This window comes from Notolepis coatsorum (genome assembly GCF_963971535.1).
Source record: "Notolepis coatsorum genome assembly, chromosome: 18".
In the NCBI taxonomy this organism is placed as follows: Eukaryota; Metazoa; Chordata; class Actinopteri; order Aulopiformes; family Paralepididae; genus Notolepis; species Notolepis coatsorum.
Window position 1 is genome coordinate 9,351,459 of NC_140182.1, and position 13,170 is coordinate 9,364,628.

Consider the following 13,170-nt stretch of genomic DNA (forward strand, 5'->3'; position numbering starts at 1 on the left):
TCAATTATTTTTTCGATTAGTCGACTAATCGAAAAACAATTATATAAAAGAAATTAAAAATAAAAATAAAAAAAATATAATTTTTTTTTTGCACTACCTATCTTTGTGAAAGTGGCTTCTCAGCTCTGGTCCAGCTGAAGACAGAGCAGAGGAACAGATTGGACATTGAGCATGACCTCAGAGTTGCTTTGAGACTCTTGTCAGGACCAAACAACATCCCCAGTTATCCCATTAGTTCCCCCAAACTTACTGTCGGTCTGTTATGTTAAGCTAAGAAGTCTTCAGCTGGCTGGACCAGAGCTGAGAAGCCACTTTCACAAAGATAGGTAGTGCAAAAAAATATATATATATAATAAAAAATTCTTTAATGACTAATCGACGCAACAATTCCTCGTCGACGATTTTTTTATAATCGACATCGTTGATTATGTCGACTAATAGTTGCAGCCCTAACTCACACTCTATGTGAAGCCGACATGAGCAGAACGCATGTGTCAACTGTTTTACTGTTCAATACGCTAAGAAAGGGATTAAAAGGAGGTGTATTTCTATTATTGGGGTTAACTTGTGGAACGATGCTGATATACAGTTAAGAATGAGTCATTCGCTTTTGGTTTTTAAGAAAATGGTTTGTAAAGCTATTTTTGAAAACTACAAAGGTGAATAATACTGTTTTTTGCTATTTTCTTTTAGTCTTAATTTTGTTAAGAATATAGGACAGGCATGTATAAGCATTATGCTTCAATCTGTACCTTTTCAGTCACTGTAAAATAAAAATATTGTTAAATGATTGTGTATATTGTATTTTGTGAGATGACTGAATAAACTACTAGTGCTAGTGCTACTGCTACTAATATCACTCACACTCTCTATGTGAAGCTGACATGAGCAGAGAGCTGGTTTCACTCACACTCAACATGAAAGAACAAGAACTAGAAAACAGGAAACAGGAACACACACATCCTAACGACCTACCTCATACTATAGTCTACCCATATAACTCTGTATGACAGCATGTACAATAATGCTGTATAAATAGCATATATATATATCCACATCTGTCTGTACATACCTGCATATAATCCTTGTTACATAGCTATACTATATCTATACATATCCCTTACCTACTCTTACGCTGCTGGCCACCAGTATGACTTACTACCATAGTGTCTTTATACCTGTATATCACTGTACATATTAATACTAAAACTCTGTACATTAGGGGTGTAACGATTCGACCTCACAACGATTCGATTACGATTCTTCAGGCAACGATTCAATGCATCATGAAATCTCTTCATTTGACCACAATTCGATTCGATTTTCGATACATTTTCGATACATTTTTTTGGCGGTGACTTTGAACTAGACCTTGGGGGTATGGCAGTGGCGCCTAAGGGACCGCTGTCCAATTCACTCAGCATGAATGGACTATAGGTCAATAAAAACAATACACAAAAAATAAATAAAATAAAAAAATAAAATATTATTTCGATTAATTTTCGATTATAATCGATTCTAACATATTCAAATCGATGCATCAAATCGAACACATTAGAATCGATGCATTTCGATTAATCGATGCATCGTTACACCCCTACTGTACATACATCTGATTTAATCACCTGTACTTTACTGTTACATTTGCACTCTGGTTGACGCCAGACTTCTTCTTGTTGTACTTGCTGTAAACACATGCATGCACACTTCATTTAGTGTGTGTGTGTGTTTGTGTGCGTGTGCGTATGTGTATGTGTATGTGTATGTGTGTGTGTGTGTGTGTCAGCAGAATGACACACAACACCACGAATAAGAGGCTGACATTTCCCCAAAGGAGGGGAAGTTTAGTCTGTTTCTGTGCCCCGTGACAAATCGTCCCCCTTTAGACAGAAGCCCTGCTTCAGGTCACATGACACATCATACTAGTCTTCTTTTTTTTTTTTTAAGAACAGTTTTATTTCATGTGTGTTTTAACCGGACAACATGCAAACAAAACACAGACAGGATCTCTCTCTCTCTCGTGCTCGCTCTCTCTCTCTCTCTCTCTCTCTCTCTCTCTCTCTCTCTCTCTCTCTCTCGATCCATCACTCAAAAGCAGGGGGATTAAACATCTGTCAAGTTGGCCCATTTCCCCGAGCAGGAAAAGACGCATTTAGGCGTCGCGCACAGCCATGTAATGTCCTGTCGGAACCCGGACAGATGAGGTCATTCGGCTCCACGCACACTACATCCTCTCTCACCGCATCCTCGGTATTAGAGCTACGATTCAATTAATAAATGATTCTCCATGCAGAACGCTTTTAGAATCCCATCCAATATACTGTGTGATTGTTCTTCTTTTTCACCAGTTCACTGAAGGATATATGTAACCTTAAAATGTCTAAGAATGACTACACCCGTGTTATACATTTTGTTGAGTTGTTGATTGATTGATTGATTTTTATTTATGGATCCAAAAACACAACAAATCCAGCATGGTCCCCAATGTTCTGACCAAAGGACATACACAAATAACATATAAAAACAACACATAAAGCAAAAGTCAAATACAACAAATCCATATTCTACATATCTAAAAACAAGACAATAACATCCTGACCAAATACCATAAAATAGCGTATTTCTTATACCATCATTAAAACAATAATCCAAGTATGACCCGACAGCTATCCGGCCACTTTACCCCGGAGATATGAGCGAACCTGACCTTTAAATATTCCTCTAGAGATCCTGACCGTTTTATCCTAAGTGGAAGGCTGTTCCACGTTGAGATCCCGGTGTCGAAAAATGAGCTCGATAACTCGTGTGGTCACCCGTTAATGGGGTATCATCCACTGTAGCCCCTCCCTAACGACCCACCCCATAGTGTGACGAACTGCCTCTGATATCACACTGTGGTTGGCTGATGGGCTCTTAAGGGGCGTGATCCGATCATGCTCGATTGACAGCGCCCTTTTAGCTGAAGTAGCTACCATTTTATTTTCCATTCAAATCGGAGAATCCGCCCCTTCCTGACAAAAGAAGCCACCCAACTCCTCGTCCAATCAGCAGTCATCTCCTGCCTCGACTACTGCAACGCACTGCTCGCTGGCCTCCCGGCCACTGCCACCAAGCCTCTTCAACTCATTCAAACCTACCGAAGTCGGCCCATGTCACCCCACTTCTTAGGGACCTGCACTGGCTCCCCATTGCTGCACGTATCCGCTTCAAGGCCCTCGACCTAGCATACCGTGCGGCAAAGGGAACCGCTCCCGCCTACCTCCAGGTCAATGGTCTCTAACTACACACCCTCAAGACCCCTACGCTCTGCATCTTCTGGCCGTCTCAGACCTACTCCTATCCGAGCTCCGGGAGGGTCATCAAGGAGAACCTGCCTATTCTCACTCCTTGCCCCACAATGGTGGAATGAACTACCCACCACAGTTAGGACAGCCGAAACTCGTCCAATCTTTCGCCGTCGACTAAAGACACACTTCTTCAACCATAATCTGAAATAATGGGGGAAAAAATTATAATCTAACCCTAACTAACCTTACTGTCATGCACTTGTCCTAATAAACTAACCTACACTGTAACACGCAACACTTTGATGAACATTGTTGCTCAGCTGATAGAGTTGTGCCCTTCCTGATGACTTGTCGTACAGAACTTGTAAGTCGATTTGGATAAAAGCGTCAGCTAAATGACTAAATGTAAATGTAAATGTAAATGGCTAAAATATTTTGCTATAAATTACCATCAAAGGGACCCTATTGGTTAGAAAGCTTGATTAAGCCCTAATCTAGCAAACTAGGTTAGGTTTTTATTTAACTATAATACTGCTGCTTCCCGACATCATCAAACGCCGTCTTCTGTTATTGTTTTGAGTGAGAGACCACTAGTGGCAGAAGAGTACACTACACACTGTGTGATGAAGAATACATTCAAGGGCAATGATGTAAACAATGATGTAAACAATGATGCAAACAATGCGGACGGATCCATCGGTCACAACTAGCACAAGTGTTAAATTAGCAAAGATTAGGCTACACTACACATTGCCAGAAAAAAGGTCTAGGAAAACGGTAGACCCACAATCATCAGGCAACATTTCCCCCACTGCTAGTAACACACGTGACTATGTAAGGGGCAGATACAAGCATGCACCTCACAGGATTCAAACAAGCGGAAGCATCCAAACCCAGGCAACTCAAATTAACTGCAGAGAAGACCAACTCTACTTCACCATAATCATAAGCTACCTCATAAGTTGTTAAATGTCTCTCTCTCTCTCTCCCTCCCCACAGCCCCATTCGTTCACCTCTCTGTTTTATCACTATTCATCACCTCTCTTTTTTATCACTATTCATTCACCTCTCTCTGTTTTATCACTATTCATTCACCTCTCTCTTTTTATCACTATTCATTCCTCCCTCTTTTTATCACTATTCATTCACCTCTCTCTTTTTATCACTATTCATTCACCTCTTTTTTCATCACTATTCATTCACCTCTCTTTTTTATCACTATTCATTCACCTCTTTTTATCACTATTCATTCTCCTCTTTTTTTATCACTATTCATCACCTCTCTTTTTATCACTATTCATTCACCTCTCTTTTTATCACTATTCATTCACCTCTCTTTTAATCACTATTCATTCACCTCTCTTTTTATCACTATTCATTCACCTCTCTCTTTTTTATCACTATTCATTCACCTCTTTTTTATCACTATTCATTCACCTCTCTTTTTCATCACTATTCATTCACTATTTTTTATCACTATTCATTCACCTCTCTTTTTATCACTATTCATTCACCTCTCTCTTTTTATCACTATTCATTCACCTCTTTTTTCATCACTATTCATTCACCTCTCTCTTTTTTTATCCCTATTCATTCACCTCTCTCTTTTTATCACTATTCATTCACCTCTCTTTTTTATCACTATTCATTCACCTCTCTGTTTTATCACTATTCATTCACCTCTCTCTTTTTATCACTATTCATTCACCTCTCTTTTTATCACTATTCATTCACCTCTCTTTTTATCACTATTCATTCACCTCTCTCTTTTTTATCACTATTCATTCACCTCTTTTTTTATCACTATTCATTCACCTCTCTCTTTTTCATCACTATTCATTCACTCTTTTTATCACTATTCATTCACCTCTCTTTTTATCACTATTCATTCACCTCTCTCTTTTTTATCACTATTCATTCACCTCTCTCTTTTTTATCACTATTCATTCACCTCTCTCTTTTTCATCACTATTCATTCACTCTCTTTTTTATCACTATTCATTCACCTCACTGTTTTATCACTATTCATCACCTCTCTTTTTATCACTACAGCGTCACCAGCAGAATCAGAGCTCATTCAGCGACACTTTCCACGTCCGGTGTTTTCGGGCCATTATCAAGACGACCTCCATCCAGAGACATATTTGATATTTCCCTCCATTTTCCTGTGAGAAAAATCAATCAGAAAGCATTCACGCTCTCGCTCTCTTTTCATTTCTCCTCCATCAGTCAGGACCTACATCTCCCTCTCCTCCACCCTGTCCAGGTGTCTCTCCACCTTCCCCTCATCAGTCTCGCCGACTCTCCTCCACAGTCATCAATCAGTCACGGTCCTGCCCTGCCCCTCCCCCTCCATTTCTCCCAAATCACCTTCTTTCATCTCCCCATCTCTCTCTCTTTAGTCATCGCCATGCTCTCTCTCACTCCCTCACTCCCTCCTTTCTTCCAGTGATCTCTTCCTCCTCCTCCTCCTCATCCTCCTCCTCCTCAGTGGTGTATGGTGGTGGTCTGTGTTCAGAGTGATTACACGCTTGGTTAACGCCTTCATGGACTCAGTCGGTGTGACGCACACGCTGGACACACGCCTGCCTCTCGCTTTGCATGCATGCAGGTCACACACACACTGGGCCAGTGGCCAACACGAGCACACACACACAATACACCCATCTGCGACCTCACAGACACGCACATCTATAATTCCATGCAAGAAAATATGAACCCCTAGTATATATACACACGCACTACTAGGGATGGGTACCGAATTCGGTACTTTTGAGGTACCGAACCGAAACACGTCGGTACTACCGAGTATCGATTCAAGTGAGATACCGATTTTATTTTAAATTTTTTTTTCATGTCAACTCAACGTTCACATGCACAATATATGCTTACCTAGGATTTGACTTGATTCAACAACAAAGCAGTCTGAGCAATTGCAAGCCGAAAACTGTCGAAATTGTAGTTATTTGAAGTTTGGATTTAATTTTTTCTGACTGAGGTAGGTAAATAAATTTTTTTTGAGATTAAAGTACCGAAAAAAGGTACCGTTGGGTACCGGTATCGATTCACAGGTACCGGTACCGTATCGGTTCAAATGTGAAAGGTACCCATCCCTACTAGTCACACGCACACTGGAGACACCAGCAGTTGAACACTCGACACCTGACAATAAGGACCTCACACTCCGCAGGTAACACAAAACTATTTCACGTCGTGCACAACTACAGAAATGACAACGTTTCTCCGAGAGCATCAAGAAGGTGGCAGCTAGCCTTAAAAAGGTAGACTCTGTAATGCCACCAAACAGCGACTGTTAAGGCAAAAGAAGAGCCCTGCTTGGTATTGCACTTTGTTTACACTCTTTGTCTTGGTCTGATCATGCGTGGTGGTGGGTTAGTAACCTGTCAGAGCCTGAGGTGCAGTCAGCAATATAGCGAGTCGCGACCCATCCTCCCTCCATCCCCCCCACTCAACTCCAACGACACAAATCAGACCAAATAAAAAAAACTTAAACAAAGTGCAATACCATCATGCCAGGTTCTCTCTCGCCGACGCCAGGTCACCGCTTGGCGGTATTAAGAGATCCTACCGTTATAACCCTTTCACTACCAAATGGTTAACCCTTTCACTGCGACAATACAGCAGGTTAACCCTTTACTATCACACACTACAGAGAGACGGCTAACCAGGTCACCGCTTGGCGGTATTAAGAGATTCTACCTTATAACCCTTTCACTACCAAATGGTTAACCCTTTCACTGCGACAATACAGCAGGCTAACCCTTTACTATCACACTACAGTCAGAGACGGCTAACCAGGTCACCGCTTGGCGGTATTAAGAAATTCTACCTTTATAATAACCCTTTCACTACCAAATGGTTAACCCTTTCACTGTGACAAATACAGCAGGTTAATCCTTCCACTGCCACACGACAAAGGATTACCGTCTGTAGTAGTGTGATAGTAAAGGGTTAACCTTCTGTAGTGTGGTGGTAGTGAAAGGGTTAAGGATGCCGTTACCAAAATAACCTCTGACACCTTTTACCAAGAGAGAGGACTTAATACCTGCTGCATTCAGTGGCATCATCCAGTGAGAGTGTCAGCTGTCAGGCTGGTGGCCAGGCAGGCAGAGAGGTGTAGGTGTCTCTACGCATGGGACAGACAGAGGGTGTAAGTCTCTCTACCCACGAGACAGACAGAGGGTGTAGGTCTCTCTCTACCCATGGGCCAGACAGAGGGTGTAGGTCTCTCTACGCATGGGACAGACAGAGGGTGTAAGTCTCTCTACCCACGAGACAGACAGAGGGTGTAGGTCTCTCTCTACCCACGGGCCAGACAGAGGGTGTAGGTCTCTCTCTACCCATGGGCCAGACAGAGGGTGTAGGTCTCTCTACGCATGGGACAGACAGAGGGTGTAAGTCTCTCTACCCACGAGACAGACAGAGGGTGTAGGTCTCTCTCTACCCACGGGCCAGACAGAGGGTGTAGGTCTCTCTCTACACACGGGCCAGACAGAGGGTGTAGGTCTCTCTACACACGGGCCAGACAGAGGGTGTAGGTCTCTCTACCCACGGGCCAGACAGAGGGTGTAGGTCTCTCTCTACACACGGGCCAGACAGAGGGTGTAGGTCTCTCTACCCACGGGACAGAGGGTGTAGGTATCTCTATGCACGGGACAGAGGGTGTAGGTCTCTCTACGCACGAGACAGACAGAGGGTGTAGGTCTCTCTCTACCCACGGGCCAGACAGAGGGTGTAGGTCTCTCTCTACACACGGGTCAGACAGAGGGTGTAGGTCTCTCTACGCACGGGCCAGACAGAGGGTGTAGGTCTCTCTACCCACGGGCCAGACAGAGAGGTGTAGGTCTCTCTACCCACGGGCCAGACAGAGAGGTGTAGGTCTCTCTACCCACGGGCCAGACAGAGAGGTGTAGGTCTCTCTACCCACGGGACAGACAGAGAGGTGTAGGTCTCTCTACCCACGGGTCAGACAGAGGGTGTAGGTCTCTCTACCCACGGGTCAGACAGAGGGTGTAGGTCTCTCTACGCACGGGTCAGACAGAGGGTGTAGGTCTCTCTACCCACGGGTCAGACAGAGGGTGTAGGTCTCTCTACGCACGGAACAGACAGAGGGTGTAGGTCTCTCTACCCACGAGACAGACAGAGGGTGTAGGTCTCTCTACCCACGAGACAGACAGAGGGTGTAGGTCTCTCTACCCACGAGACAGACAGAGGGTGTAGGTCTCTCTACGCACGGGACAGACAGAGGGTGTAGGTCTCTCTACCCACGGGACAGACAGAGGGTGTAAGTCTCTCTACCCATGGGCCAGACAGAGGGTGTAGGTCTCTCTACGCACGGAACAGACAGAGAGGTGTAGGTCTCTCTACCCACAGGACAGACAGAGGGTGTAGGTCTCTCTACGCACGGGACAGACAGAGGGTGTAGGTCTCTCTACCCACAGGACAGACAGAGGGTGTAGGTCTCTCTACCCACGAGACATACGCCAGTGACTAGTTTGCCGTATGTGTGTGTGTGTGTTGAAAATTAACCCACAAAACAGCCTTTCTACTACACAACAACACTGTCCCTGGATGGCTGCCCCGTTTTAGCCGTGCTCTCTTTCTTCTACTCCTCTAAAGACAAGATTGAACCGACCGCTGCGAATTCCAAACATAATCACAGAGCGAATCAATTCAGGTCCGACGGCAACCAACTGTACACAGAGAGAGAGAAAAAAACATTTGGATTGAGCGTGTGTGTGTGCGTGTGTGTGTGTGTGTGTGTGTGTGTGCGTGTGTGTGTGTGTGAGATAGATAAGACAGACATGTACAAATGAAGCAACGAGAAAGCTGTCAACACAACCGCAAATAAACAAGACTTGTGCCAAACTATGTCAGGAGGAAGGGGCAGATAAGACCGGAGAGAAAACAATTAGTTGTCGCTGGTGGCGTGTGTTTCGGCAGTGTCTCCAAAGGGGCCGCGCTGTTATCTTCCGGCAGCCAAGATGTCACGCTGGTAGAGAACCACCCAAACAGCGGGCCTCGCCCTCCGCCCCTTCCCTCACGCTGCCCCGTCTGGCTCACCACCCAGTCAGCCGCAGACGAGCCAAAAGGCAACACACACCTCAAAGCGTGACTCAAATCCCTGGCGTGGCGCTGCTGCTGCAGACAACGGGTGTATTCTTCCCCTGGCTGCGCTCTGAAGCCTGCTGTAAAGTGACAACTAGGTCTGCGTGGCACTGGCACTCTCACCCTCACAGGCAACCTCACTGGCAGTCTCACTGTCTGGCACTCTCACGGTGACACAAGGGCATCCTTACTGTGTGTACGTGAAGCCAAAACCAAACAGCTCTACAGTGAGTTCTGTGAGAGAGAGTTGTTCGGTGGGATTTGGGATTGGTTGAACGGAACTAATGAAACTACAAGACGTGCCTAGTCTTGAACGGTCTCCCAGACTGCACGGTGTGAAAGACAGCTATGGGCAGACATTGATTGATTGATTGATTGATTGATTGATAACTTTATTAACAGATTGCAGAATGGGTACAAAATAAATACAGTACGGCTAAGAGGATGCAGGGCAGAAAAAAAACGTTTGTCTTGTTTACATCAGGGTCCTCCATTTTCAATTCATCAAAACATTTATGACATACAAGACAGACATACAAACATGTCATTTAGATGCACTGTGTGCGTGCCGTGGACTATCCGTTCTTTACCATAGTTATTGGTTTTCCTCCGGACAGATGACTTGGAAGGCTGAGGTCAGCAGTGTCAGCAGTGTCAGCAGCCCCCCCCCCCCCCCCCCCCCCCAGTCCCCAGAGAGAGCTGTCACCTCGCATCTTGCATCACCATCACACACGCAAGTTGTAACTGAAAACTAGACGTCTTTAAAACTGAGAATTAAAATAGCTTCATAGCAAGCGGTGTGAAACTAACAACAACACACGTTTGTTTAATGGTTTGTGTAGCAGTTATTCGTGTTAGCCCCCTCAAATGTATATATACTCTCTTTTTAGACTATTTTTGTACTGTATTTATAAATCTGGTATGTCATAAATGTCTAGATGTAGCAGTACTGTCTATCTGTATGTCATGTATGTCATAATATGTTATGATGAATTGAAAATGGGGGACCCCGATGTAAACAAGACGAAAGTCTTTCTCTGGTCTGCATCCCCCTTAACAATTGTGTGTGTATTGAGCCGTACTGTATTGTACCCATTCTGCAATCTGTTAATAAAATGTTCAATCAATCAATCAATCAATAACATTTACTTTATTCTGCTGTGCGTCAGTTAGCATGGATGCTACGTCCTTGCAGCTAACCCTAGCTCGTTGCCCATGATGATGACTGGTGGTGCAGCCAGCCACCCAGCTAGTAGAGAGATTAGCACGACACTCTGCTACCGTGGCTTCATGTAAAGCTGGCCGCCCAGCCAAGGCGCACCTTGCAGGGGAATAAACACACTGCCTGTCTGCCAGCTGGTGTTAGCCCAAATAACCTGTGAATGAGCTTGATTGATTGATTGAAAACTTTATTAACAGATTGCAGAATGGGGTACAGTACAGTACGGCTCAATACACACAATTGTTAAGGGGATGCTGACCAGAGAAAGACTTTCGTCTTGTTTACATCAGGGTCCCCCATTTTCAATTCATAATGACATTTATGACACACAGACAGTACTGCTACTAGACATTTATGACATGATCTACAAATATACAGTACTGTTTGATACAAAAAGAGTCTAACAAAAGAGAGTATATACATTTGAGGGGGAAGAAACTGTACATTGCAACAACAAAAAAATAACCTGTGAATGAGCTTCCTAAATGGAAGAGAACTAACAGGCTTGTGTTTCTGGCCAGCTTAATCATGTTTTGGCGACTTAAATCCTGGCTACCTGGCTGTCACGGGAGTACCGTTAGGCCACCGTTAGGCCACCGGGAGGGAGAGACACCAAAACAACATATCGGCCGGTCGGTCACCGTTGCCCTGAGCCCAAAAAATTAGAGACTGGAGACGCCAGTGGGGCTAAAGGCTAAAGGCTAGCGGGGCTATAAGCTAAGCTAAGCTAGCCGACGAGCTAACCCGGACTAGCTAGCCGTGTGGGGAAGGTGGAGGAGCGTTGCCGTCTCTGTGTTCAGTAACGGCGGGTCGTGACGGGACGTGGCGGACGGAGAGGACCGTGGTGGAGGAGGTGGAGGTGGCGGACAGACCGCGGCGTGTTGACCCGAGAGAGAGGAGCCGTGGTGCGGGTCGGCGAGCAGCCCCTCTCTCTCGGTGCATCACAGCCACTTGCTCCTCCATTAGGAAACCATCCCATCGTTAACTCTGAAGAAGAGCTGCTCCATTATTATTATTATATATTTTTTATTTTTTAAGTCCACACACACACGTGTGTTTTTGATTGATCTGTTGCTTTAATAAACATTTTAAATATTGTTTTATATAAAAACCTGCTCAACACACTGCTTTTATTTTCGACAGTCGGTGCCAGATGCGCATGCGCAGCAGGCAGCTAACGCCAGTGTTGAGCCCAGTTTATAAAACGTTATTTAAAATTAAAATGTTTTATTAGCCACGCAGAGCTTTCAACCCGTCGCGTTTCTCTGCCCGAGACCCTCCTGCAACTGTGAGGACCTTTGAAACGTCTCTGTGATGTTTGTACGACGAGCGTTTTGCTAAAGGAACCGGCTCTTCAGAGTTAATGATGGGATTTTCCAATGGAGGGACTGTGTGTGTGGGTTATTCACCCGGTGCATCACAGTCACGATCAGGGGCTATAGCAGCTAGTAGCAGCAGGCTATAGGTTAGCTGTGTAGGTAGGTACTCACCCCATTAACCAGTCCATGGTGGTGATGATGATGATGTCTGATGGCTGTGGGAGTAAATCCACCGAGAGAAAGAGAGAAAGAGAGCTGGAGGAGGCGACCCCTACAAGATCCAAACCACCACCCGCACCCTGATGATGATCCACCGCCTGGCTGGCAGCACCCCGGATCCTGTGTCGCTCCCCCGGCCGCCGGTGGGCTCTCCTCCTCGGTCTCTCCTGCCTCCTCCTCCTCCTCCTCCTCCTCCTGGTGGTGCTGGTGTCGGTGGTGGTGAAGAAGAAGAAGTCAAAAATGTCCCCAAACTTGTTGTTGTTGTTGTGATCGTCCTTGTTTTTTTAATAAGGAGATCTAAGCGGAGAGAGATCACGAATAATAATAATAACAACAACAACACCACAGCCCGGATGGATCAGCGGTGGACCGGTGGTGGTGCTGGTGCGTAATAACGCGAGCTTAGTGGGAGCAGCGCAGCAGCAGCATCGGGTGACTTTGAGCTCGAATTGAAACGCCAGTGGATGATGATGATGATGATGATGGTGTTGTTGTCGGTCCACTTTCCGGTGTCCCCCCCCCCTGTGTGTGTGTCTCTGTCCCCGTGTCTCTCCTCCTCTCTGCCGGCTGGCGGTGATGATGGCTGGTGGACGCCGACGGTGTCCTTCGCTCGGCCGCAGCAGTAGCGCCTCTTCTGGGGGATGCAGCAGTCAGACTGCAGCCTCTCTCTCCTCTGTCATGGATCCCTGTGTGTGTGTGCGTGTGAGTGTGTGTGTGTGTGTGTGTGTGTTTAGCAGCTCATGAGCCCCACCGACCACTAGAGCCGCTGTCTGCTGCTGAGCCACACAGCCTGCTGTAGTGGAACCGAGTCCGGAAGTAAACACCAGGCAGAGCCGTGACCTCCTCCTCCTCCTCCTCCTCGATCATGTGTTGTTGTGCGTAAAAAGACGCACGGAGCGGCGATCCAACGCGATGGCCGATGGGATATGTAGTTTTATAGCTTGTAATAATAATAATAATAATAATAATAATAATAATAATAATAATAATAATA

At 45.3% G+C, this 13,170-nt stretch overlaps 1 protein-coding gene across 1 annotated transcript in view; it reads right to left on the bottom strand.

The window, feature by feature from the left end:
- Window positions 1-12,683, bottom strand: part of mob2a (MOB kinase activator 2a) — a 145,909-nt gene extending 133,226 nt beyond the window's left edge. Inside the window, exon 1 of the mRNA XM_084335568.1 lies at window positions 12,129-12,683. Coding sequence (XP_084191694.1) covers window positions 12,129-12,145 — 17 coding nt within the window. The 5' untranslated portion in view covers window positions 12,146-12,683. The remainder of the gene's footprint in view (window positions 1-12,128) is intronic.
- Between the last annotated feature and the right edge of the window lie 487 nt (window positions 12,684-13,170).